This window comes from Mycena indigotica (genome assembly GCF_014461135.1).
Source record: "Mycena indigotica strain 171206Taipei chromosome Unknown Mind.scaff0009, whole genome shotgun sequence".
Lineage (NCBI taxonomy): Eukaryota > Fungi > Basidiomycota > Agaricomycetes > Agaricales > Mycenaceae > Mycena > Mycena indigotica.
This window is the reverse complement of record NW_023503008.1, coordinates 1,652,193-1,677,926: the sequence shown is the minus strand read 5'-3', so window position 1 is coordinate 1,677,926 and position 25,734 is coordinate 1,652,193. Positions and strand designations below refer to the sequence as shown.

At 51.0% G+C, this 25,734-nt stretch overlaps 10 protein-coding genes across 10 annotated transcripts; 6 read left to right on the top strand and 4 right to left on the bottom strand.

The window, feature by feature from the left end:
* Positions 1-7: 7 nt before the first annotated feature.
* MIND_01040500 (uncharacterized protein) lies at positions 8-1,305 on the top strand (the record flags this gene model as incomplete). Its single annotated transcript, XM_037366993.1, has 7 exons — positions 8-44; positions 106-186; positions 241-301; positions 347-438; positions 491-541; positions 592-666; positions 716-1,305. 7 exons carry the CDS (start codon positions 8-10, stop codon positions 1,303-1,305), a joined length of 987 nt encoding a protein of 328 aa, XP_037216387.1.
* A 1,715-nt stretch (positions 1,306-3,020) lies between these two features.
* MIND_01040400 (uncharacterized protein) lies at positions 3,021-3,811 on the bottom strand (the record flags this gene model as incomplete). Its single annotated transcript, XM_037366992.1, has 4 exons — positions 3,021-3,206; positions 3,261-3,451; positions 3,505-3,646; positions 3,695-3,811. The coding sequence occupies 4 exons, from the start codon at positions 3,809-3,811 to the stop codon at positions 3,021-3,023; spliced, it is 636 nt and encodes a 211-aa protein (XP_037216386.1).
* Positions 3,812-3,876: 65 nt separating this feature from the next.
* MIND_01040300 (SAM-MT-RSMB-NOP domain-containing protein) lies at positions 3,877-6,908 on the top strand (the record flags this gene model as incomplete). The annotated part of the gene is made up of 10 exons (XM_037366991.1): positions 3,877-4,030; positions 4,080-4,288; positions 4,341-4,599; positions 4,733-4,895; positions 4,945-4,980; positions 5,028-5,510; positions 5,559-5,664; positions 5,712-5,889; positions 5,940-6,310; positions 6,357-6,908. The coding sequence occupies 10 exons, from the start codon at positions 3,877-3,879 to the stop codon at positions 6,906-6,908; spliced, it is 2,511 nt and encodes an 836-aa protein (XP_037216385.1).
* Positions 6,909-7,020: 112 nt separating this feature from the next.
* Positions 7,021-7,890, bottom strand: MIND_01040200 (uncharacterized protein; the record flags this gene model as incomplete). The annotated part of the gene is made up of 4 exons (XM_037366990.1): positions 7,021-7,042; positions 7,101-7,496; positions 7,547-7,633; positions 7,685-7,890. The coding sequence occupies 4 exons, from the start codon at positions 7,888-7,890 to the stop codon at positions 7,021-7,023; spliced, it is 711 nt and encodes a 236-aa protein (XP_037216384.1).
* A 577-nt stretch (positions 7,891-8,467) lies between these two features.
* On the top strand, positions 8,468-9,810 carry MIND_01040100 (uncharacterized protein; the record flags this gene model as incomplete). Its single annotated transcript, XM_037366989.1, has 9 exons — positions 8,468-8,620; positions 8,670-8,699; positions 8,746-8,799; positions 8,853-8,936; positions 8,985-9,128; positions 9,179-9,297; positions 9,349-9,528; positions 9,581-9,683; positions 9,736-9,810. The coding sequence occupies 9 exons, from the start codon at positions 8,468-8,470 to the stop codon at positions 9,808-9,810; spliced, it is 942 nt and encodes a 313-aa protein (XP_037216383.1).
* Positions 9,811-10,099: 289 nt separating this feature from the next.
* On the top strand, positions 10,100-13,726 carry MIND_01040000 (p-loop containing nucleoside triphosphate hydrolase protein; the record flags this gene model as incomplete). The annotated part of the gene is made up of 12 exons (XM_037366988.1): positions 10,100-10,249; positions 10,298-10,411; positions 10,509-10,567; positions 10,614-10,735; positions 10,784-11,040; positions 11,093-11,186; positions 11,246-12,036; positions 12,085-12,160; positions 12,212-12,334; positions 12,383-12,902; positions 12,946-13,144; positions 13,190-13,726. 12 exons carry the CDS (start codon positions 10,100-10,102, stop codon positions 13,724-13,726), a joined length of 3,042 nt encoding a protein of 1,013 aa, XP_037216382.1.
* A 103-nt stretch (positions 13,727-13,829) lies between these two features.
* On the top strand, positions 13,830-18,015 carry MIND_01039900 (p-loop containing nucleoside triphosphate hydrolase protein; the record flags this gene model as incomplete). The annotated part of the gene is made up of 5 exons (XM_037366987.1): positions 13,830-14,356; positions 14,402-15,513; positions 15,565-16,781; positions 16,832-17,117; positions 17,171-18,015. The coding sequence occupies exons 1-5, from the start codon at positions 13,845-13,847 to the stop codon at positions 18,013-18,015; spliced, it is 3,972 nt and encodes a 1,323-aa protein (XP_037216381.1). The 5' UTR covers positions 13,830-13,844.
* An 88-nt stretch (positions 18,016-18,103) lies between these two features.
* On the bottom strand, positions 18,104-19,189 carry MIND_01039800 (uncharacterized protein; the record flags this gene model as incomplete). The annotated part of the gene is made up of 1 exon (XM_037366986.1): positions 18,104-19,189. One exon carries the CDS (start codon positions 19,187-19,189, stop codon positions 18,104-18,106), a length of 1,086 nt encoding a protein of 361 aa, XP_037216380.1.
* A 1,210-nt stretch (positions 19,190-20,399) lies between these two features.
* On the bottom strand, positions 20,400-21,462 carry MIND_01039700 (Zinc metalloproteinase; the record flags this gene model as incomplete). Its single annotated transcript, XM_037366985.1, has 3 exons — positions 20,400-20,684; positions 20,733-21,083; positions 21,130-21,462. 3 exons carry the CDS (start codon positions 21,460-21,462, stop codon positions 20,400-20,402), a joined length of 969 nt encoding a protein of 322 aa, XP_037216379.1.
* Positions 21,463-21,581: 119 nt separating this feature from the next.
* Positions 21,582-25,168, top strand: MIND_01039600 (Translation initiation factor eIF-2B subunit epsilon; the record flags this gene model as incomplete). Its single annotated transcript, XM_037366984.1, has 8 exons — positions 21,582-21,653; positions 21,705-21,776; positions 21,827-21,951; positions 22,007-22,270; positions 22,325-23,208; positions 23,255-23,383; positions 23,434-23,894; positions 23,942-25,168. The coding sequence occupies exons 1-8, from the start codon at positions 21,600-21,602 to the stop codon at positions 25,166-25,168; spliced, it is 3,216 nt and encodes a 1,071-aa protein (XP_037216378.1). The 5' UTR covers positions 21,582-21,599.
* Positions 25,169-25,734: the final 566 nt, after the last annotated feature.

Here is a 25,734-nt window from a genome sequence, read left to right as displayed (position 1 = left end):
CTTTTGGATGCATTTCCTAGTAACCGCTCGCTACCTCGTTTTTGGTACGCCCCAACGTTTCAAGCCATCAGCCGTCTTCTTTCGCTTATTTTCTCCGCTTATTAGCGGCCTTCATTATCTGTAATGCTATCTTGGCCTCTGCGGCGGTTTGGAATCAGAGCTTGGTGCCTTCTTCAGCCCGAATATGTACTTAACTCGATTCTTTTCCCGTCTCCATTCTCATGGGCGTCCGTTTGTCAGCACATCTCGACATCTACTTGACGACAGTGGGGGCTCTGGGATTGTTTTTAACTTTCTCAATGTAAGCCACCGAGGCTCGTTATCAAAGTCTAACCAGACTGGGTAGAATCTTCGTTGAGTTGATTAGAAAAAATGCGCCAACATCTCGAGTTTACTTCGAGATAACTTGGTGCATGGTGTTTTTCGTGATGGATCTAGGTACGACCTTATCGCTTCCCTTTCTTTTTTGTTTTCTGACTTAGCTGAACAGCCGCCGCCGCCGCCCTGACGGCAGTGGGTCCAGCGGACATGTGCTCAAATGGTAAGTAGTCCGAAAGGTTGCAAATTGCTTGAGCTCACCTCGTCATGAAGGAGAGACGCATCCCGTCGGCGGCTGTACCTCGGTCAGGGTTTTATTGGGCTTCACTTGGCTTTGCACTTTCATTTGTAAGTCCGATCCTCTAATCACAAAAATTCTCCTCACCAGCGTTGCTAGTACTAATCTATTTGGTGCTTCTACTCTTACTCACTTATATCAACCGCAACAACGAGTCTATTCCCAAGATCTGGCAGTGCCCCATCCACAACTTTCCCCCGCTGAATTTGTCACGGCCACCTTCGATCACCTTGCCTCGTTTTACACCAAATGAAATGGCACAAGCTGTAGTTGTTACCCCTCGAAGACCTCCCACTGCCCCGGGGCTCCAATCTTTTGGACTTGATGCACAATACCAAATTGAACACTTTCATCCACCAGAATCGCCTCCGAGTTCTCCCGTCAGCCCTGTTGCATCACCCGCAGATCCTCTCCATCGGAACCCAAGCTCTGCAGGCAATGCCCAAGCTGCCGTTGCGCTATACCCACGTTTCATTAGCTCAGCATATGTACCATCAGACCCTCCTCAACCTATCGGACCCAGAGCACAATCACCCCCACCATTGGGTGACTGGCCCCGTACTCATCCACCTCTCCGTATAAAACGGAAACCCGTGGATAGAGCGGTGTCCCCTACTCGACCAATCGGACCCAGGACAAGGTCGCGTCCTTTACCGCCAGATCCCAACCGAGAGCAAGAGAATTTGTAATAGTTATCCGTGTATTTCTGAAATGTGTACATTTAGCGCGCTGGATCTTCATATCACGTGAGATCAGATGGCGTGACCGCGCCGACCCTCCACACCAACGACACTGACCACTGCTTATTGTCCTCAGCCAGGCTTCTGACTTGGCTGCCGAACATGCCTCAAGGTAATCACAATAACAACAAGTCTGGCCTGCGCTTTGTTCCATTTTTTACGTCATCAACCAGCCATTGTCCTTGTCCGGAGGGCACATTGTCCTTCCAAATTTAAAACCCACCCCGTCCTTCACTGTCGCTCTCTCTCTTTTTGCCCACGATCTCTCAACGACCCCCCACTGCTTTAATGCGCCCCAATAACGTCGCAATCTTGCGACTCATCCTTCTGTGTAGGGCAGTTCCGTTCATTGTCCACCGGTTGCTCATCAAACCAACAGCTCTACAAGCTCATCTACACCTCCTCGTCTTGGTTGCTGCCGGGTGGAATGTAACTGCAACACACGCTACTGGTGTGCCAGGTTCGTCGTCCGTTAAGCGCCCTTCAATGACAACTGAATATTTGCCACCCAGCCGCGACTGTTCTTGTCATCTTCTTAAGCATCCTTTTCATCCTCCTGGTCTCTCTGTATGCTCCTCTCTCTCTCTCCTTGTGTTTGGGCTCAACTTTGCTCAACTTTGGCTGCAGTGGCGCGATTGTCGCGTTCTTCAAACTCCCATGTGCTTTTCTCGCGTCGATTCGGTTTGAGTGCATTTGGACTTGGACGTTGGTTGTTGTTCAGCTAGGTTTGAGCTTCTCCCACGTTTCGCGTTCTTGGCTTATATCTGCGCCAGGTGCAACAATCGGCTTGACAGCTATGCCCCCTTCTCCAAATAGTTGTAAGTTTTTTCCGCTCATTCCCTGAATAAAGTCTGACATTGGTGCCCAGCTTCGACGATTTTGGCATCACATTCTTTCCTCGTTCCTGCAGCATGGCTTGCCACCGCGATTTGTACGTGTTTCCCATGGACGAGACAATTGGCTTATTGTTCTTGTAGCGGCTGTCTACGCATTTGGATTCCTTCTTGTTGCCAACGCTCACAGCGTGATATTTCCTCAAATCTGGTCTGAATCTGCATACTCGATGGATTGGTTCAGACACAACGAAATCGACGCCAACAAAGTTGACAACGACTCATGGACACGACACCTTAACGATATTGAAGCTGAAGGTCACAAGAACCAACCATTCAGTCTTGCAGTCACGATGGAGAATGCTGCGTTGGCTCAAGCCAAGGCCACGTTTTACGAAAAGGCGCCATGGGCTCAGGAAATTCGGCGGGGTGTCGATGCTCCATTCTCTCGGAGTCCATCCACCGCTTCCAACTTTGCGCCTTCCAACAGCTCGAACTCAGCGCTGCCAACCCTGCCTTTACGTGTACAGGCCAAAACGGCAACTGTAGGGTCTCGGTTCATCGAACGATTCCGAGACTCGTGGATTCCAGCTCGAACATCGCCTTTCCCCACAGTGATTGACGACCATGATAAGCCCATTCCCGTCTCGAAAGATGTTAAATGGGTCAGGGCAGATGCGCCGGCGCAATGATTCTAGAGTTGATGAACTTTTTTTTCATTTCTATGACGCCAACTCACGATTAATCGACCACACCACTTTTTGTAGCCCTAGCCATTTGTAACCGCATTGTAAAATAGTAGCATTCCCTAGTCCGTGTAACAAATCAAGGTCATTGGATTCCTGCCTCCGCCAGACGAGCCTTAAGTTCTGAATTCTCTTTCTCGAGTTCTTCAACTCTTTGCTCTGCCTCAGCCGCCCGAATAGCGTCTGCCTCGCCAACCTCGCCCACCCCAACAGAAACACCTGTTTTGCTTTCGTTCAACGACAACAGAGAAAAATTTTGACCACTTACCGCCTGATGTTTTGAGTTCAGAGTCGACTCTGTTGACAATGGAATAAACTCACCGACAAGTTTTATAAGACGCCATAGTCGCAGGACAACCAAGAGACCAGCAAGTTCTTGCTCCTTGCCTCGCAGCACAACTTCGAGCACAAACGTCACGATGATGATGAATGCGTCGAAAAGATGGAGAGCAGCGTGTGGAACAGCGCCAGGGAAGTAGAATCGAGGACCCAGACTCCATAGCGTAAGTGGAATTTCTAGCAGAAAGAAGGAAGTTATCCCCAGTGAAATGTGTGAGAGGACGGTCAACCAGCCCGGGACACCGGGCCCTTCGACTGGAGTGCAGCTCTCATGGAGAAACGCGTAACCCAAGTCAACAAGTACGCATGTTGCATCTGGACGAGCATAAGATAGGGTATTTGAGCCATATAGCCAAACATGCCGATTGTAATCTGGGCGGAATGAGTTTGAACAAGGCAAGTGAGCCTCTACGAGCGCACTAGAAGGAGGACAAATTGATGTAGCGATCGAGATTCAAGCAATTCGGCGGTTTTCTCGCGATGTGAGCGCTGTTGTTGTGGTCGTGTTAGCAAAGGCTGGGTTTCCGAGTCCGCCATGGCGAAGAATGAGAAGAAGTTGTTTGATCCGGTTGATGGCGCTGACATCATCTATTGCACTCAAGATGCTCTTCCAACTCCAAGTCCAACGCAGCTCGCGGTCGCTCTTTCACACCCTTCGTCTGCAGTCACGACATCGTTCTTATACTCTACGAGCGGTAGGAGCTGTTGGTCTCGGACTGGGCCTGTCACTTGCTAGACCGACAATTCACTGTGAAGGTCAGAGTCATTCATTCATCTAACTATGAGCAAGTGTTCACGGTCGTAGGTTCACGACCCTCATCTCCTCTCTTGACTACAACTCCGACTGTCGCAAAGCCTGAACCCGAGGTTCCCCCACCACCGATCCCAGAATCATCGGTCAACTTTCTTGAGCTTAGTTTTGGTACCGTTGCAGGCATCTGCGCTGGGGTGTTTGTCAAGAAGGGTGCAAAGCTTGTCGCTTTCTTCCTGGGAGGAGTTTTCGTGTTCCTACAGGCGCGTTAATCTTGGTCAATATTGCTCTTGCATCGCTGATATACTAGAGCAGTATACTGGTTCAGTCGGCATTGTCAAAGTAGACTGGAATGCTGTCGGGCTCCGTTTCAAACGCCTCTTCTATACTCTGGACCCAAAAACAGGAGAGTCGGTTTGCACCAACGGTTTACAGCGTGTGGATTCGGCTGGTCGATTTCTTGACAGCGGATTTCCAGCCACGGGCAAGTTTCCTGGCAGGTTTGGCACTTGGCCTGCGCATCGGGTAGACGAGGTTGAGAGGATTTTGGAATCGACATCCGATGAGGAACAGGGTAAAGAGTGTAGATTACTGGTGTGACAGTGTGACCCCTGCTAAAAACTTTTCACTGCCGATCATGGGTCGTCGAGCAAAAAACAAGCAAGGGCCGGTTCAACCACTCGAGGATGTGTCACCGAAGAAATTAGGCAAACGAAAAGCTGTAGATGATGGTGCACCACGCCCGACCAAGAAACCCAAGTCGAAAGAGGTCGCCAAAAAATCGAAAAAAGCTCCCCGTGTTCAATTTGCGGAAGACGACTCTGAAGCGTCCGGTGGGGGCTGGGAAGATATCCAGGATGGTGCAGCAATGTAACTGCCTTCGATTTCAAGCTGCTACTTGTGTTTTAACCAATTTCAGTGGTGATCTCGACGACTTGTTGGAAGATTCGGACGAGTGCGCTCTTTCGGGCTTGTTCGAATATGCTGCTAACTGGTGTGTAGTGATATGCTTGGGGGCCGTGGTCCTGTTCAAGAATTCGACTTTGGTTCCGATGCGGATGAGCCTGACGATGAACCCACGCTAACGTTACGGTCTAAAAAATCGAAACAAGCTGGCCCACCTCCGTCAAAAATAATACCAGCTCACTCCTCTTCTGACTCTTCCGACGACGAAGAAGAGCGTATAACGTTAGCCAATATGGAGGCACGGTCTCGTGCTTTGGATGCACAAGCAGATCTTGATGCGGAACTGGACATGGCGGAGGCCCAGGAAGCCGACGCTGGTGACGACAATGAAGAATTGGACATAGATGATGATGACGAAGACGCAAATGGGGACATTGCCATTGAACCCTTCCAGTTACCAACTGCTGAAGAACGAGAGCAGGAGAAAATCACGGTGCCTGATGTCCATGTCGTTCAGCAACGGATGCGGCATTGTGTCAAGGTACTAGCAAGATTCAAACGTCTGGGTCAGAAAGGCCGGTAAGGACCTGACTTCACAATTCCATGAGGTAGCTCACCTAAAGCTAGGCCCCGTTCAGAATACATTGACCAACTCATCTCCGACATTGCTAGCTACTATGGCTACAACGATTTCCTGGCTGAGAAGCTATTTCATTTGTTCTCTATCAGCGAGGTGCGTTATGATATCTGCCACAACATCCGTGTTGATATTCTAAACAGGCCATCGAGTTTTTCGAGGCCAATGAAGTTCCTAGACCAGTCACAATCAGGACAAACACTCTTCGCACCCGACGGCGTGATCTTGCGCAAGCCCTCATTAATCGCGGAGTCAACCTTGAGCCCATAGGGAAATGGACAAACGTTGGCTTACAGGTTTTCGAGAGTAGTGTTCCCATTGGTATCCCGTCTCTCAACTGTGCAGACCTTTTTAGCTCAAGCTCTCTACAGGCGCGACACCAGAATATCTAGCGGGGCACTACATGCTACAAGCAGCATCCTCTTTCCTTCCAGTGATCGCATTGGCTCCCCAGCCTAATGAACGTGTTTTGGATATGGCGTCCGCCCCAGGAGGGAAAACGACCCATATTGCGGCACTTCTCCAAAACACAGGTGTCGTTTTCGCCAACGATGCGAATAAAGCGCGTACTAAGAGTCTTACGGCCAACGTTCACCGTTTGGGCTGCCGGAATGTCGTTGTTTGCTCGTATGATGGGCGAGAGTTCCCCAAGGTCATGGGGGGTTTTGACAGAGTGCTTCTCGATGCGCCATGTAGCGGGACTGGTGTTATCAGCAAAGATGCAAGTGTCAAGACAAACAAGGTTCGTTTCTTCGAGATCGGATCTCGGCGCGATTGACATCATCTAGTCTGACCGCGACTTTACTCTGCTATCTCACCTCCAGAAGCAGCTGATCCTCTGTGCCATTGACAGCGTGAGTCCAGAGTCCAAGACAGGCGGGTACATCGTTTATTCGACTTGTTCCGTGACTGTGGACGAAAATGAGGCGGTTGTTGACTATGCACTTCGGAAACGACCGAATGTGCATTTGGTCGACACTGGGCTTGAATTTGGAACGCCTGGATTCACTAGTTACCGTGGCAAGACGTTTTCCCCAACCGTCGCGTTCACTCGCCGGTTTTACCCCCATGTTCACAACATGGATGGTTTCTTTGTCGCCAAATTCAAGGTGGAGAAGCGTGCCAAGAGCAAGAAACAGGAAGAAGAAACTAGAACAGTCGAAGTGGTGGCTGAAGATGGGACCGTCCAAAACTCTGGACCAGAACAAGTCCAGAATGAGACCGCGTTTGATTCGGATGAAGATAGGCCATATATCGAAGAGGCAAGACGCAAGCAGATGAAGGCAAAGGGGCTACGTCCCCCACCAAGGAAGGCACCCGCTGTCAAGGCGGCGGCATAGTAGTTAGAGGATGTTGACCCTGTTCCTTGATTGAAACGAATTGGACAGAAAAATCCATGGTCATTGAAAAATCGTCAAGTCCATAAGCTATTGTACACTACGTATCGTCTTCTCAGAATTTCTCCTCGTTAACCCTGCAAGTTTTGGTTAGAATCACTGAGCTGATGGACAGAGAGAGAGATTGGATCTCACGGGCGACGGCGAAAGCGCCACTGGTTTCCACAACAGACACCGGTCAATGACCCGATGACGGCGATCCATAACAGGATCGTCGCCGTAAGCGTCATCCAAACTGCGTTGCCCCAGTTAAGAGTAAGCACGCCATCGGTGTCAGTATGAACTCTATGTCGCACGACTGCGACGAGTATTACGTCGATAAGGAAGACAATAGTCGTCAGAATGGCGGTCAATACGCCAACCCCGAATAATAAGAGAGACCAGAGTCGGGCACTCCCATGAACCTCTCTGCGACGGAGAGCGAAAAGGGAAAGAACAAGGACAATGAAGGTCAAGCAGACCACAACTGGATGGAGGGCAAGAACCGCGGTTAATCCCTTTGAGATAAGCTTCTCAAATCCGCTAACATGTCTACGGGAAATGAGTGCCGACGGCGAAAAAAGCGTGGTTTGACAACTCACAGAGCTCTGGCTACTGTGGAGTCAAACGTGTAGCCCAACTTCCGCTCGGAACAATGGCCTGGCGCGTCACGGTTGATACTAGCGACTCTGGGTTTGGATTGAGAAAGAGAGTTTGTGGAGTGGATGATGGCTACTCACGAGACATCGACACCGGAAGTACAATACCCCCAGACACCAAATACCACGGAACTACTAGCCGAGCTATTGAAGAATCCGGAAGAAGCAGCAGCCGTGAGACGGAAAAGAAAAATTGTCTTGATTATTGGGACGGAGAGGGTAACGAGGAGTAGGAGAAGAAAGACGATGAAGAGGAGAGCAGTCGTGAATATACCAGGCGGTATCATGTTCGTAATGGGGAGGCAGGTTTAGACGCGCCAAGCACCTTTTATACGCCGTGTGGCCAAAGAAAACAATGACATAGCGGTGGGGCCATGCTGATGCTGCCGTAAACGAGAAAAACGCATTTGCAAACAACAACAACTTCCGTTCGAGGCAGGGTTGCATTGTTCTGGGCCAGTTAGCGGTAACGTCGACATAGCACACGGACCAGGATCGGAGCCGAGACAATAGGTTAAGCTTGATAGCAGAGAACTCGTAAAAGGCCAGGTTGGTTGAGGGTATAAGAAAAGAAGGGGTATGGAAAATAATTTGAGGAGCATGGCGGTCATGTTGAAACGTCGAGGGGCCAACCGATAAGGGCCAATTCGAAGCAATTTCGAAGCCTGATCGTGGCATACCGCCGTCACACCCATAAATGGGAGTGATGTGTTCGTGACAGTTTTGCTTGCTTCTCTCTTCCCTCTCTCGCCATCGAGCGGTTTATTGGCATCTTCCACACTCCCTCCCAGCTTAATATCCATGTACACACCTTACTTCTCTCCACTCCCCCCCTTTTGCTCACTGTCTTTTTTAGCTTCCGTAATGTCTGCCCCCGAAACCGCCGCCGCTGCCGCCCCAGTTGAAGAGGTCAAGCCTACCGAAACCCCTGCCGTCGAGCCCGTTGTCGAGGCGCCCAAGGTTGAGGAAACACCTGCCCCTGCCGCCGCTGAGCCTGCCGTTGAGCCTGTTGTCGCTGTCAGTTCACTTTCTTTGTACCAACTTTTTTTTTTCTCATTCATTGAAGGAACCGGCCGCTGTCGAGCCCAAGGTCGAAGTATGTCACGCTGCTCATCTATCACCTTTTCCTCATTGTCTACTAGGAGACCGCTCCAGCCGTCGTTGATACCCCTGAAGTCAAAGCTGACGAGACACCGGTAGGATTTTACTTCTCCATAGCAACGAATACCGCTCACACGCGTGGTTCCAGGCTGAAGCTGCAAAGACGGAAGAAGTGAAGTCTGACGCTGCACCTGCCGAAGAAGCCAAGACTGACGACAAGACCGACGCTACTGTATGCACATTTCACATCATCATCGTTCAAGCTGACTGTCAGCAACAGGCTGACGCCAAAGCCCCACGCCCCAAGAGCCCGAGTTTGCTTGCCAAGCTGCTCGCTCCGTTCAAGAACGAGAAGACCAAGGGCGAGAAGAAGGTCAAGGCGCCCGCCAAGTCGCCTAAGAAAGAGAAGAAAAAGGAAGAGGCTGTGAGTTTTAGTATTATGTTCTCTGGGTGATGACAAACCTTCCATTTTAGGCACCTGCCGTCGAGGAAGCCGCCAAAGAGGAAGTTGCTGCTGAGCCCGCTGCCGCCACCGAGGAGCCCGCCAAAGTAGAGGAGCCTGTCGCTGCTCCCGCTGAGCCTGTCAAGGAGCCGTGCGTTTATCATTTGTTACAACCGAGTCATCTGCTGATCAATATTAACAGTGAGGTCGCCGCTGTTGCTGAGCCAGTTGCCGAGGCTCCCGCTGCTGAGGCCCCCAAAGAGGAGGCAAAGGAAGAGACCAAGAAGGACGACGTCAAGAAGGCTGCCAAGGTCTCCCGCCGTCTCTCTGCTCGTGTCGGCGACTTCTTCAAGTCAAAGCCCAAGACTGAAGTTGTCCCTCCGTTAGTTGATCTCTTCTAACTCAGCATTCACCCTTTTTGATGATAATCCCAGTGCCAAAGTTGACGAGAACCCCCCGAAAATCGAGGAGCCTGCCCCAGTTGCACCTCTCGAGAACCCCGCTGACGAGGCCAAGCCGGAAGCGGCGAAGACCGAGGTAAGGCAAACCCTAGCTGGTTTAGAATATGATTCTCACAACATCGTTACAGGAGCCTGCTGCCCCCGTCGTCGAGGAGGCCAAGCCAGTGGAGACGACGACACCAGTTGTCGCTGCTACCGCCTAAACGTCTTCTTCCCTTTTTAACGACCACGAACGACTCTTGAACCATTCCTATCACACCTCACTCTCGTGGATCTCTTCTCGTATGATACTATCGGGTTTGGTACGAATACAGCTACGACATCCTCATCCGTCTTCCTCTTCTTAATCACTACTTGAATACCCCCATTCTTTTCGGAACTGCTCATACGTCGCTTTTTGTAATCATTTTGCGCAATGATTCTCATTCTTTTGTCTGAAATGAGTCGTGTGACATGATTAGTCAGCTCTTACTAGCTTGCCTCGGAGCCGTCATGAGTGCGCCAGAAAATAATCCTTACCTCGCTCACCGTTATGCGAAAGCTGGTCCCTCTGGTGCCAACGCTGCTCCAGTTGGCACCAAAGAGCCTCTCTTTGGCTTCATTCCTCGTCATGTCAAAGGTGAACAAGTTCGGCAGGCGATGGTCAGTTTTTTTTTCTGCATTTGAGCTTTGTTTAACACAAATTATCAGGACCAGGGCGTCAACCCTTTCACAAAAAGCCCTCATACGGACCAGTATAAGAAGATATTGGAGGGTCGAAAAAAACTGCCAGTTTATGCACAAATGGATGAGTTTCTGCAGATGGTGAGTGTGTTTACATTCGAGGAGGGGTTGAGTTATATCGCCCCCAGGCCTCTCCCCTCCCAACATGCCCACCCTCGACTGATTGTCGCCTGCCTAGTTCTCGAAGAATCAAATAATTGTCATGGTTGGCGAAACGGGTTCAGGGAAGACAACACAGTGCGTATCGCGTTATCTAAGATTGACGACTCATGTTGTCTCGCAGAATTCCTCAATTTGTAGCATATTCCGACCTACCGCATACGCGAGGAAAACTTGTCGCCTGCACTCAACCGAGGAGAGTTGCTGCCATGTCGGTAGCAAAGCGTGTAGCAGACGAGATGGATGGTGCGTATACCGTCTAGTGGCTTTATTCTCCCTCAAACGATTCCGCAGTTCAGTTGGGGCGTGAAGTCGGATACTCGATTCGTTTCGAGGACATGACGGAGCCTGGAAAGACGTTCCTCAAGTACATGACTGACGGTATGCTTCTGCGAGAAGCCATGAACGACCCCGATCTTCAACGCTACTCGACCATCATTCTTGATGAAGCCCACGAACGCACGCTGGCCACAGATATTCTCATGGGTCTGCTGAAAAAACTGGCGCAAAAGCGGGAGGACCTCAAAATTATAGTCATGTCCGCAACCTTGGTATGCTTTTTTCTTTGACCACTCTCTGGCTCGGATGCTGAAGGTTCAATAGGACGCGGTCAAGTTCCAAAAATACTTCAGTGTGCGATCTTCTGGCTCCGCCCCGTTATTCAAAGTCCCTGGCCGAACGTTCCCTGTCGAGGCAAGTATGAACAGGTTCCAAACAAAAATAGGCTCATATATTGTTAGGTGTTCTATACTCAAGAGCCTGAAGCAGACTATGTTGAAGCTGCTATTCGGACCGTTTTGATGATCCATCGAGCAGAGGAGCCCGGTGACATCCTACTTTTCCTCACTGGCGAGGAAGAAATCGAAGACGCGTGTCGGAAACTCAAGCTAGAGGTGGACGATTTAATAAACCAGGATCCAGACGCTGTCGGTCCAATGACTTGCATACCGCTTTATTCGTCACTTCCTCCACAACAGCAGCAACGGATATTCGACCCAGCACCTCCCGCTCGAGGCAGTGGCCCGCCAGGCCGCAAGGTCGTTGTTTCCACCAACATTGCTGAGACCTCGTTGACAATTGACGGGATTGTCTATGTGGTCGACCCTGGCTTCTCGAAACAAAAAGTGTACAATCCTCGTATCCGAGTCGAGAGTCTCCTCGTCAGCCCCATTTCCAAAGCATCAGCACAGCAAAGAGCTGGACGAGCAGGTCGCACACGGCCAGGAAAATGCTTCCGCTTGTACACCGAAAAAGACTTCATGAGCGAACTAGAGGAGCAAACCCACCCTGAAATTCTCAGGAGTAACTTGAGCAATGTTGTCCTAGAGCTGGTCAAACTGGGAGTCAAGGCTAGTAGTGCATATTCTCCGGTTGCAATACATCTGACAGTACTCCAGGATCTCGTCAAATTCGATTATGTGGATGCTCCCGCCCCAGAAACACTCATGAGGGCACTTGAGCTTCTGAACTACCTTTCAGCCTTGGACGACGACGGCAATCTCACTACGCTGGGTGGAATTATGGCCGAATTCCCTCTAGATCCTCAGGTCAGTTGTGTGGTTCCCAATCTGCTCGTGTTCTAATAACTCGTCTAGATGGCTAAAATGCTTATTGTCAGCCCTGAGTTCAAATGCAGCACTGAGATATTGACTATTGCTGCTATGCTATCTGGTCCGCTTTTCTTTCCACCTCATATGATTTTTGATACTGACTTTAAACAAGTCCCCAACGTGTGGCTCCGACCTAACAACCAAAGGAAGGAAGCAGATGCCGCCAAAGCATTGCTCAGTGTCCCTGATGGCGACCATCTGACCCTGCTCAATGTTTACAACGAATATATCAACAGTAAGTTCCTCCTACTTAACTGACGATATGGGGTTAACCCTTGGATAGACCAACACGACAAGAACTGGGCCTGGACGCATTATTTATCGGCACGTGCTCTCGCGCAGGCTGAGAACGTGCGGAAACAACTTGAGCGGACGATGGAGAGATTCGAGATTGAATTTGTCAGCATCTCGGACCCCAACAAAATGTACATGTACGTGAGGCAGGCACTCATCTGCGGCTTCTTCATGCAGGTTGCCCATAAAGAAGGAGAAAAGGGCAGCTACCTGACCGTCAAGGATAACCAAGTCGTCGCCCTACATCCTTCCTGCGGGCTAGACACCCAACCAGAATGGGTTCTTTTCAACGAGTTCGTTCTGACTACTCGTCCTTATATTCGGACCGTATCGGAGGTCCGACCAGAGTGGTTACTGGAGTATGCGACGACCTACTTCGAGTTGTCGTCATTTGCAGATGGGGAAACAAAACGAGCTCTGCAACGGGTAGCCAACAAACGGGCCGGCAAACTTAGCAGAACGGAGAGGAATGGGGAGAACAGGGAAGCCAAGAGGCTGAAAAAGGATCGGTGATCAAGTGTAGTTTATTTGTATGGCTGCTCTTTTGCTTAGACGATCACGAACTCCGTTTTTGCTTGCAGGACTAGGCATCACTCTTCTGCCTCGAATCTACTCAGATTCAGAGGACATACTTGATCCAGACACTGGAATATCGTTTCCGAGGACGGTCAATGTGCCTGGTCAGTTCAAGACACCGCCATTAGAGTTGGTGGGTGTAGGAGTTCGGACGGTTTCATTCCTTGGTATCAAGGTGAGTTGTTGTGAATATGAGAATCTACTCATAACGCGGCTATAGGTCTACAGTCTCGGGTTTTATGCCGACTTGTCCTCAAAAGAGCTGCGATTGCGACCAGACATGACGGCGGACGAGAAAATAGAGCATATAGTCCGAAACGCAGCCTGCATGCTCCGCATCATCCCGACCCGCAATACCAGCTACACCCATCTCAGAGACGCGTTTGTCCGACTGCTCAACAACCGTCAACTTGAAGCACGGAAGAAGGGAAACTTCACAGAAGAAGACGCCCTCGCAGTCGCTGCCCCAATCCGTGCCCTCAAAACAATGTTCCCCAACTCCAATTTCGCGAAAGACTCGATTCTGGATGTTTTTGCCCCCGCCCCAGTGCCTGGCCAACCTCGACCGCTGATTTTGCGCGACATGGGGGCGGTCCAGAACAGTTGGGTATCAACTGAGCTCTTCTTACACTACTTCTCTGGCAAGGGCGCCAGTCCAGCGGTTTGTGATCTTCTCATTGTCCTAGTCTTTGGTGCTTATTTGTTTGTGCAGCTCAAGAAAAGCACAGTAGCGCGCGTTGAGGTCCTGGAATCGTAGATTTTGTCGTTATTGATTACGCGGTCGATCTGACTCTCAATTGTGATCACGTGATCGAAAGCAAACTTTCCATTGTCCCGTAAAGCTTGCCGAGAATGCCACACTCATCTCTTTCTTTATGCCCCGACCCTCCCTTGACGACTTTGCTAGCGATGCCTACGATGAAACTGAGCGTCTGCTCGATGATCATGTCCCGCCTCCCCCTGCGACACCCTCCTCCCGCTGGCCGCTCTTTTCCCTCCTTTCACGACAACAGCGGTTGTTATGTCTTGTCCCCGCCATCATCTCGTCCGTTGTCGCGGGTGGCATTGCGCCGCTCATGACTATTGCCATAGGCCACAGTTTTGACGCGTTCTCTGACTTTTCTACTACACACAATGGACCTAAACTGATGCAGCGCATTACGGCGGCAGCGCTGCAGCTCGTCGGCCTTGCTATCGGCTCCTTCCTTCTTTCCAGTCTAACGAGCTTTTTGTGGATTACTACCGGGGAAAACAACGTTCTTGCTCTCCGGAAGCGCGTTTATGCGTCGATTGCCGCAAGAGATATCAGTTGGTTCGATACCACCGAGGAACCAAAGGATGCTCAAGGGCCTGTTGGTGCTGGCGGACTGATGGCGCAATTTGCGAAGTACGTCTATCTTTATTTCTCTTGCTTGGTCTAATTCATTATCAGAGACGCCAACGAAGTTCGAGCAGCATCTTCGCTCGCCACTGGCCGCATCATTGAATACCTCACAACCTGCATTGCCTGCCTTATTCTCGCACTCAGCCGTTCCTACTCACTCACCCTCATCATCCTTCTCGCCGTTCCGGTCCTTGTTGTGATCCAATTCGCCTCGCAATTGTTTGCAGGACCTCTTCTTAACATCGAACGTCAGCAATCTGCTGTTGCTGCAACTCTAGTGGACCGTGCCGTCACTGGAATCAACACTGTCAAAGCATTCAACGCACAAGGTCATGAACAACGTGCCTTGGCCACCGTCCTTGGACGAATCGAAACCGCTGTCTGGAAGCTGGTTGCTATTTGGGGTTTGACCTCCGGCCTTGCGCAATTTGTCATGATGGGAATGTTTGTTCAGGGCTTCTGGTTTGGTGCCCACGTCGTCCGCACTGGTGCCATCGGAGCTGGTGATGTTATGGCCGTATTCTGGGCCTGTTTAATGGCAACAACAAACCTCCAATTGTGCATTCCGCAGTTCATACAACTTGCGAAGGGGAAGAGTGCGCTCATTGCGTTACTAGAGCTCGTTGACGAACAACCCGATATTCCTCATTCAGTCCGCTCCAAGCGCTGTCGAGGCGACATCCTTTTCCGTGACATTGCCTTCAGCTATCCAGCACGGCCGAATGTCCCCGTTCTTCGTGACATTACACTCTCCCTCCCAGCAAACAAGTTAACCTTCATTGTTGGCACTTCTGGATCTGGAAAATCAACTATCGCACATCTCCTCGCTGGTCTATATGCAGTTCAAGCAGGCACTATCACCGTCGACGATGGTGCTGTCGATCTCTCCGAACTCGATATCGCGGTGGTTGGACAAGGAGCCGCCTCGACTTTGTTTGACATGAATATATTGGAGAATGTTGCTGTGGGACGTGGAGAGATTACCCCCGAAGATGTTCGCTTCGTTTGCAAACTGGTCCTGTTGCACGACTTCGTGATGGGGCTGCCCAATGGATACGATACTGTGCTTGGGAATGGAGGCGCGAGTCTATCAGGTGGGCAGAAACAACGCCTGGCATTGGCTCGAGCAATTCTGCGAAACCCCGACGTGTTGGTTTTCGGTCCGTCTTGTCTATTTTTCTTTTCTGATCAATGCCTAATTCTTGTCTTAGACGAAGCCACGTCTGCCCTCGATCCCACCTCTCGTGTCTTGGTATTTGAAGCTATTAGGCGGTATAGAAATGGGCAAACCACACTGGTGATCACGCACGACCTTTCCCAAATTGCCAAAGACGACTTTGTGTATGTTCTCAAGGAAGGTTGTGTTGTTGAGAATGGTCTACGAGCCGACTTGGAGGGCTTTCCCTTTGGCGTATTTGGTGATCTAGTCACCATACCACTCACTTATGGCCATGACTCCCCATCCGAGAAGGATGAAACTCTCCCAAATTCAACAGGGCAATCTTCTGCTGATGTGGACAACCTTACGTTCAGCTCAAGATCACATCCTTTTGGCCAATTTTTCCTCTCAACTATTTCTTCTGCCCCATCAGCCCACACCCGCACATCTAAAATTACTTCTTCGCCTTTCCTCCCTAATATCAACGGTTTCTCAAAGGGACGGACTCCTGCACCATGGAAACCCCTTCCAGCCCCGTCCACCGTTTTCACTCGCGCCACGGGTTTCTCCATGTCTCCTGAAAGTGAGAAAATCAACTGGCAAAGCGATCTCAAAGTTCGTGTTATCCCCCAGTCAACCGACGCTCCCGACCACATACCTTCTATTTGGCAACTCGTCCAAGACATATATCCAACAATTCCACATAAGCCAGTTGTTGCTGTGGGACTTTTCGTGTGTCTGCTCAGTGGGTCGTGCACGCCAGTGTTCTCTTTCCTCCTTTCACGCCTGCTTTTTGAGGTCTCTATCGGTGCTCAAAACACGCAAGTCATCAATAAATACGGTTTTATCGTACTCGGGGTCGCTGCTGCTGACGGACTATTGATGGGGCTCAAATATTTCCTGATGCAGAGCACCGCGATGTCCTGGGTAACTCGAATGCGTGGCCTCGGCTTTGCGCGGGTTCTCCGTCAAGATCGACCCTGGTTCGACCGGGATCATGAAGGCGGAGACCTTGCGCGCATTCTCATCACCGACGGAGATGATGCGAGGGAGCTTTTGACCGGAACTGTCGGGCAACTTCTTGTCGTCGGTGCCCTTTTTGGTGTTGGCATGGTTTGGGCGGTCTTGGCTGGGTGGCAGCTTGCCTTGGCGGGCTTTGCGGTTGTCCCTGTGTTTGCCATGGCCATGGCTGCGCAGGCCAGACTCAGTTCAACCTGTGAGGCGCGGAACAAACGAGCTAGAGAGGAAATTGGTATGCGGTATTATGAGGTTTGTCTCTCTTTCTTCCGACCTTGTTTGTCATTCATTGGGATTTTCAGACCATCGCGAACATCCGTGGCATTCGTTGCATGCGATTGGAGTCCGTCTTCAGAGACCAGTTCGACAAGGCAGCTGATCGTGCCCTCCATGTCGCTCGCAGGGGCGCTTTTATCGAAGGTTGCACTTTCGGGCTTGCGTGTGGTCTGATTTACCTTGCGGAGGCGCTGTTGTTCTACTTTGGTGCTGTCCTTATTGCCAGCGGTACCTACTCGTACCTCCAAATGGTCCAAGTTCTGAACCTCGTCGTTTTTACCGTGACCATCGGTTCCCAGCTCATGGCGTTCAGTAAGTTCTAATTTTTGTCTGGATTGCTCGGTTATTAATGTCTTTTATTTTAGCTCAGCGTATTGCCAAGGCAATTCATGCGACAAGAGACCTGAGCGAACTGCTTCATCTACCCACCAGAACTAACGAAACTGACGGGTTCCTCCGCCCTGCCCTGGACGGGGCAATCACCTTCCACGATGTCGGCTTCTCCTACCCTGGGCGACCAGAGGCGCCAGTCCTCCGCAACATCAGCCTTGAAATCCAGCCTGGAGAATGTGTTGCCATCGTTGGCACATCCGGTTCTGGGAAATCTACTATTGCGGCCCTTCTCCAGCGTCTTTACGAGCCAACTTATGGGGCGATCTCTGTGGGCTCGATTCGCGTCCGCTCCACAGACGTTGCACATCTCCGCGAGCAGATTTCTGTGGTTAGTCAGCATCCTACGCTGTTTGACGCGACCATCGCGGAGAATATAGCCTATGGGAGCGAGGGCTTGTCTGACAAGGACATCAGGCGGGCAGCGGAGGCGGCCAATGTGCATGAGTTTATCGTTGGTTTGCCGCAGGGATACCAAACGCCAGTCGGAGAGAATGCGACGCTGATTTCGGGTGGTCAGGCACAGAGGCTTCAGATTGCGCGGGCCCTCGCCCGACCTTCGAAAATTCTTGTTCTTGACGAGTGCACATCAGCTTTAGACGACGTTAACCAGGCTGCGATTCTCGAAACCATTCGACACGCCAAAGTCGGGCGAACTACTCTCATGATCACACACAAACTGCCGGTGATGCAGTTGTGCGACCGGGTGTTGGTTGTGCATGAGGGACGGATTGCGGAGGAGGGGAGGTTTGAGGAGTTGATTGCCCGAAAGGGTATCTTTGCGAATCTAGTGCGAGCGGGAGAGCTCGCGGAGTTGTAGCGCTACCTGATCCATTTCTGTATCAATACTGACCCTCATGCGACACCTTTGTATTACTAATAATAATAAGATACCTTCTTTTTGTGGTTCAGCTAGTGGACAACAACCACTCGTCAACTAATTCAAGCCGTTCTTGACCTTCTACCCGTTCAGCCTCAATAGCTCTTCCCAAATCGAGAGATTTCGACGGCCAATCTGCTTCATCGTCTGTTCCACTCTCGTCATCTGAGTCTTCATCTGAGTCGACGACCTCCATAAGGTTGGGAAATTGGATGCCTGCAAGGGACGTGTAGTTGGAATGGCCAAATTTTTTGATGACACATTGTAAATAGTGCCAGCGCAAGAGTCCAGGAGGAGGAATCGAGTCACGGTCTGGATTTGGTGGGCTGGCGATGCAACCATGAATTAATAGGTAAGGAGGAGGAGGGATACGGCGGTAAGCGCCAGCCGCTGTGTAGAAGCACTGAGGGTCGGTGTTGAATATGTGACATCGATAAGTGTTGGGGGAAACAAAGCGGAAGCCCAAGACATGACTGCAGAACCATGTGTCCAAATTGAGGGTCAAACAGAGCCCAAATGTAGGATCGAGAATAGACTGGTTAGGAGAGTGGGGCAGTCCAGTGAACGCTTCGAATACTCCTCTTGCAAGGTCGTCTCCCATGCGCTTCGGGCATATGTGGCTGTTCGTGAGTGGTTCGGTGTTTTTCGTGACCCAGCAGCGCTCATCTCTCTCCAGTACGCGACTACGCATGATGCGGGCATTGTTGCGGGTATTGCTGGATGCTTTCGATCTGCCATCGCGGCGGCTGATTTTGGACAGCGGGGTTGTCAAGTTTGTGGGGAGAATGTAGAAATACGTCGACGCAATCAACGGATCGGTGCGAGCGACAAGAACCCATGCCCCCTTCCAAACCCATAACGACCCCCGGAGATGGGTAGGATCGCAGATGTCATGTGCCTGGTCAAGCAGCCACTGGGAGGCCTCTTGGCCGGCGAAGAGGATAAAATCGTCGAGCGAGCCACTCAGGAGACAGAGAGTTGTCTCTGACAGAGCGGTGGTTGTAGCGTCTTGGTCTGATTCGAGACGGACAGAAGGAGAAGGAATGCAGAGTCGAAGTTGTCCGCTGGGTGATTCGGGTGGACAGGTTGCAGGAAGCAATGACTTGGACGACATGGAGTTGAGAACAAGGGGAGTGCCCCTATTACTGCTTCAATTGGTGTTTGGTCTAGCCTTATACGTTGCGGGCCCAACAGTCCCACACATATATTCTCCCTGCCAGTTTTGCAGGTTTTCCAGATGAAGAGGTTTTGCGCATATTGAAGGGTTTAATTTTCGATTGGGACAGAGTCATCCCAACGGCAAGATTTATTTTCAAGGTGGCGAAGGAATGGAAGTCGTTTGGCGTGACGCAGTTGGCTTTGGAACTGTGAACAAGGATAATTTTTTCAGTGTCTTCGTATTTATTGGTTTGGTAGAGGTCTCTCTGTAGACGGGAGACAGGTCGCCTGCTACTAGGTACTAGGTCCGGTAGTTCTCCGATGGAGACGTGTACCGTTATACAAACAAACAAACAAACTCTGCTCCAATTCTCGTCCTGCTTTTTCAACCGGCCCATCGCAGCCTCGACCACCCTCTTCGGCCGTGTCTAATTCTATACCACCACCGCTCATGTGTCGAATAGGTGACATGGATGAGTGTTGGGGAAACGAAGCGGCCCTTCAGCCAGACTCGACAGAACCCAGCGAAACAGTGTCGTTGTCGTCGGTGTCGATCCCTCCACTCCTCAGGACCTGTTTGTCAGCTATCGCCCTCGCCGCCCGTATCTCCCCATATACTTGGTCCTTGGCTAGTTTTCGGGCCGCTGCTCTGGCAATACAGCGCGCATTCGGTCTGCTAGATCTCTTCTTTTTCTTCTGCTTCTGCTTGTTTTGAGTGGACGGGGGCGGAACAGGCGCCCGTCCCTCCCTCGCTGCGTCTATTTTGCACCGCAAGATGTCCAGTTGTCTCGAGAATGTTGGGTTATACCCCCAGGTCCGTTCAGGTTCAGGAATATGTGGTTGTGGTTGTTTGGTAAGCTTCTTGAATTTCGCACTGTATTCCCAGGTCTGGAGTGCTCACAGTTGGGGATTGTAGAGTTGGGGTGATACCGTGAAGCCGTATCGAAAGGCAGCTCTCGCGAGCGAGACGCGACATCGTCCCTTCTTGGAGCTGCTGAAGTCCTGAACGGCGAATCCAAATCGTGGTAGTTTGAGAGGCATTGAATCAAGGACAAACGGTCGTGGAAGTTCACGTGACAAAATCTGAAAAAGGAAATTAGCCCTTCAACTTTGTCCACGATGAAAAATGTCCTGTTCGATATTTACAATTGGTACAGCTTGGACTTTTACTTTGCCGCGGGGCCAGCTGTACCGCAGCTTTGTTCTAATTCCTCCTCTTGCTTTTTCAGACGACCCATTGCAGCTTCAAGCACCCTCCGTCTTCGATCATCTACCGTGTCTAACTCTGTGCTGCCACTGCTTGTCCCTCCAAGCACATGCGAGCTTAACGCCAGATTCTCTGCATCGTCAGCTTCGTATATATCACCTCCATAAAGTCGGTGTGTCCCTTCTTTCGCAGCGCGTTCAAATTCGGCGACTTCTCGATTCAATTGCGAGTTGAGGCGTTTGAACTGGAGATATGGTTGGTCAAGTCGTATTGCGTCAATCCCACCACTCACATTCTCGTCGTGTGGGCCATGAACATTGTGGGCAAGCTCATGACAAAGGGTGCGGCGCACATCGAAATAAGGGCGGAAGCCGTCATACGAGTCCGTTCTAATGCGGACTTTGATTTCCTGTCCATGATTCTGGTTGAGGCCCAGCAGATCGGGCCTCTCCCTCGGATCGAGCTCGGTCAGCATCCCCACCGAAAATTGGTGCTGGCGCATGACGTGCTGAATCGCCTTGTCGTTTGCCATTCGCTGTAACACCGTCATTGCTGACTCAGGATTTGGGAGGTGGGGCAGCGGGGCAATCTTGTGGAAGCGATACATATGGTCTGACGCCGTTGCAGAGCCCGTAGACCGGACCTATTTCTGTTCTGTCTCATAATCGACCAAATGTCAAGGAGCGTACCTTGACTGGAGCCTTGAGTGCCCTCTCCCGAAGAATACGATCTCTCTTTCGCGCTTCTGCCTCTTTGGCGTGTAAACCACCGAGCTCTTCGAGTGTTGAGCCAACCATTTGAATCTTGCTACCGTCTTTAAGCCCTGCCTCACGCAAGGACATTTCTGGCGCCCCTCCACCCTTAGGGCTATTCTTGTACAGCAGTTTCTGCATCTCTGGCGGTACTGTCGTCAGTTCCTCCAGCGTTTGATGGAGATCAGAGAGTGTGTTGTCTGGTAGAAGGGCCACTCTATGTTGTGTGCCCCGATAGGATATTACGAGCGACATGCTAGCGTCCGCCATGAGAGAGAGAGAGAGATTATTCAGAGAGAGTATACGCGTCGGGCGATCGGAATCACTGCTGACACATCCCGGGCAGTTTGATCCGGTCCGAAAGTCGATCGAGTCACTTTTAGCTTGTCCACCACACACTTCCAACTATGGCGCCAAAAGCTGCAGCAGCCAAAGAAAAGCTCATCGACGACGAGGAGGAGGTTTGTTTCCACTTCAGCGCTTGTTGTTTCTGTCTCAACAACCCCGTTCAGGTTCTCCAAGCCGTGATCTTAGCCGACAGCTTCGACAAACGATTTCGTCCACTGACCACTCACACACCCAGAGTATGCTCTTCTCCCCACATAATCGATGGCATTTCAAACGAGCGAAATAGTGTCTATTACCGATATGCAATGCGCCCCTCCTAGACTGGACATTCGAGAGCCTGGCACTAGCGGGAGTGCAGGAGATTTTTGTGGTTTGCCGGTCCCATGCTGAGAAGGTCAAGCAGGCGATAAGGTGCGCTTCCATAATCTCATTCTCCACTCCTTTCCGATGCTCAATCCATTCCCAGCGAATCAAAATGGTCTCGTCCTGGCTCTGGAATCAAGATCGTCCCCATTATGACCGCCAAAGAAACATTCTCTGCAGGAGATGCAATGCGAGATGTGTATACGCGTGGGCTTGTCACTACTGATTTTGTGCTCGTCATGGGTGATTTGGTCAGTAACATCCGCATCGACGAGGTGGTGCGCGTCCACAAGGAGCGGCGGAAGACAAACAAGGACGCCATTATGACTATGGTCGTCAAGGAGAGCGGGGAAAATCATAGAACTAGGTTAATGGCTTTCTAATGAACCGATACTCCCTAATTAACTAACTGACCACGCAGAACCACCGGCGACCAATCTGTGTTTGTGCTTGATGCAGCGACGTCAGAGTGTTTGCACTACGAACATGTCTCTGGCTACCCCGCCACGAAAACGACGCGAATACCCAGAGAAGTGTTAGAAGCACATCCAGAAATCGAAATCCGCAACGACCTCATCGACTGCTCGATCGATGTGTGCTCTGTTGAAGTTCCCTCGCTCTTTCAAGACAACTTCGATTACGAAGATCTAAGAAGAGACTTCCTTCATGGTGTTTTGACATCCGATCTCCTCATGAAGAACATATACTGCTATGTCGCCCAAGAGGGTTATGCTGCCCGCGTCAAAGACACCAAAAGCTACGATTCCATCAGGCTAGTACCGCTTCTAGCAACCCCTCTTGTTTCTGAACACATATCTAGCAAGGATATTCTGTCACGATGGACTTTCCCACTCGTCCCCGACGACAACCACCCTGGCGGTCACGTTTATCGACATAGCAGGGGCAACAAATACGTTGCAGCCGAAGTCTCATTAGCGAGGACAGCCAAAATCGGGAACAACACACTGATCGGTGCTGGCACCAGGATCTTAGAGAACGCTCAGGTGACTGGCTCGGTCATTGGGCGAAACTGTGTGATTGGGGCCGGTAGCGTTATAGACGGCGCCTATATTTTTGACGGAACAGTGGTCGGCGCTGGATGCACAGTTAGACGGAGCATTATTGGGGCAGGCGTGATGATCAAGGACAAGACCAACGTCGAGCGAGGCTGCATTGTCGGCAATGGTGTCGCAGTTGGTCCGTCTGGGGCTGTGATGCCTTTTGAGCGACTATCAAAGCGGAGAGAAATCTCAGCGCCACGGTCTGACGAGGAAGAAGACTCTGATATTGATGATATTGAAGCGAGTTCGTTAGTTTCGACGAGTAATTTCGCGGTGTTGACTTTTCATAGATCAGCCAGGCGATTCGATTTCTGTGCTGGGCGGGCAGACGAATGCCGTTATATGGCCTCAGGGCCCCTCAGAGGACGATGATGAGGACGCTGTTGTGGAGTACAAGGTTCAGCGGCTACGGAGAATAGGTACCTTTCCTGGCGTTTTTCTCGACCAAGAAAACTTACCTCTCTCTCAGCGGACACAGGATCAGACCTGGACTATTCGGACGACGATGACTCAGCGCCGATGACCGACGACGAGAGCGACGATTCACAAGACGAGCTGAGTGGTGATGGCTCATTCGATGGCAGCGAAGACGACTCGGACGATGAGGCCCCGCCGATAATACCTGGGACAAGCAACATGATGGAGGAAGCAGAGTTCCAAAGCGAAGTCAAGCAGTCGCTGCAGCGGGCGTTCAAGGAAGGCCATTCGGTCGATAACGCTGCTGTTGAGCTCAAAACACTGCGCATGGCAAGCAATGTGCCTCTCGAGCGAGTGCGCGAAGCTGTCATAGCAGCAGTTGTAGAGGCCATTCCGATCGTGCCCGTGGCTGCAACTCAACGGAAAGAAATCTCCGCCGTTGTGGGACGGTGGGGCCCATTAGTCAACAACATCGGTGGTGTCGATGCAGTCCAGACATTAGAAGCTCTCCAGGTATACGAGTTTTTTTTATATCATCACCGTTTAACAAACTACCACAGATGCATTGTGTTACTTCCGACCGATTCCCACTCTTTGGTCAGATCTTGGCCGAGTTTTACCAGACTGATATTGTCGAATTCGAGGACATGCGGAAATGGCATGGGTCGGCTGCTGCGAAAGGCGAGGGACTGTCAGAAGGTCCGACGACGGAGAACGTTAAGCGGTCGTGGGTGGTTGCCGGTCAGTTGATGCAACAGATCGAGAAGCTGGAAAATGAGAGCGAGAGTGAGGATGACGGCGACGGAGAAAGCGGAAGCGGAGAGGAGAGCGACTCGGAAGAAGAAGACTCCAATGCCAAGACCCAGCCTCCGAGTGCCGTCAGTGGGACAAATACTGTTGAAGAGTCCAGTGCAGAAAGCGACAGTGAAGAGGCCGATACTGGCAGTGAGGAGGAGGACTCGGAGGAGGAGATGAAGACCGTATCTCCAGCCAATCCTGCCGTGGTGACCAAACCCGAAGCCGTGACCAAACCCGAAGCTAGCACCGATCACGATAAAGTGAAAGGGAAAGCTGTCACGAAACCGGAGAGTAGCGATAGCGAAGAGACAAGCGAGGCGGGAGAGGACGACAGCACTAGCGAGGAGGATTCAGAAGAGGACGACAGCGAAGCAGAGGAAGAAACCAAGATTAATCCTCCAGCCCCTCCTGCGAAACCCGAAAGCAGTGCCAATAAAGACAAACCAGAAAGCACAGTCAGTCCAACCCCTGCAAAAGCCGAAAGCAGTGGAGGAACCAAGATTAATCCTCCAGCTCCTCCTGCGAAACCCGAAAGCAGTGCCAAACCAGAAATCACAGCCGAAAGCAGTGGAAGCGAAGAGGAGACCACTAGCGAAGAGGAGGACAGCGATGACGAGAGCTCTGAAATCCAGAACAAGCCTCCGACGGCCAGTGTCGCAGCCAATCCCGAAAGCAGTGCTGTCCAGGGAAAGGTGGAGACCAATCCCGAGACTCCGAAAGCTAAACCCGAGGCCCAGGCTGAGAGTAGTGAGAACGAAGACACTAGCGAGGAAGAGGACGATTCAGAGGAGGAGAGCAGCGAGGAAGAGACGACCAACAACAAACCTGCAAGTGCTGTTGGTGGAAGCGCCGACGGATCAAAAATTGGAAGCACTCCTCCGGTTCAAACAAAGCCCGAAAGCGGTGTCAAGGCTGGGCCTAAGGTCGAAAGCAGTGAAGAAGAAACTAGTGAAGAGGATAGCGACTCGGACTCGGAGGAGAGTGAGTAGATGATGTATTGGGGCGGAGAAACCTTGCAGTTTTTTTTTCTTATTTCTCCGAGTCTGCTGCTACGATGGTGAAACGGACGGTCCATCTGCAACTCGATCGCCTGACAAAAAATATGCGAGTGAAGAGAAGAAGAAGGTCTGGTGAGATGTCGTGACCGAGGATCGGTACGCACTGCCGACAAATAGAATGCGTGTGTAGTAGCGATGTGATTACATAATAAGGCTTATGTACCCAAAGAAACGCTCCGTTTTTCTCCGAGCACAGTGGTCAAGTAGGAGCGATTGAGGAGTGTGAAACGGACGATCTATTTTACGAGGCGAGATCGCCTAGGGGAAAAAATGTGGCCGAAGCGCAGCATGCGCAGCGCATGACGCAGTCCAGGCTCCGATCGTGACATCACTGCTCCACAGCCACTACACGCTATAAAATCCAGCTACTGTCTCTTGGCTTGTTCATTCACTACCATGGTCCGTTCTTTGTCCTTCCCTCCGTCTCTCCACTAACTTTTCCAAAGGCATTCACTGCTTCTGATATTTGCAAGATTCTCTTTGCCGTCTTATTACCC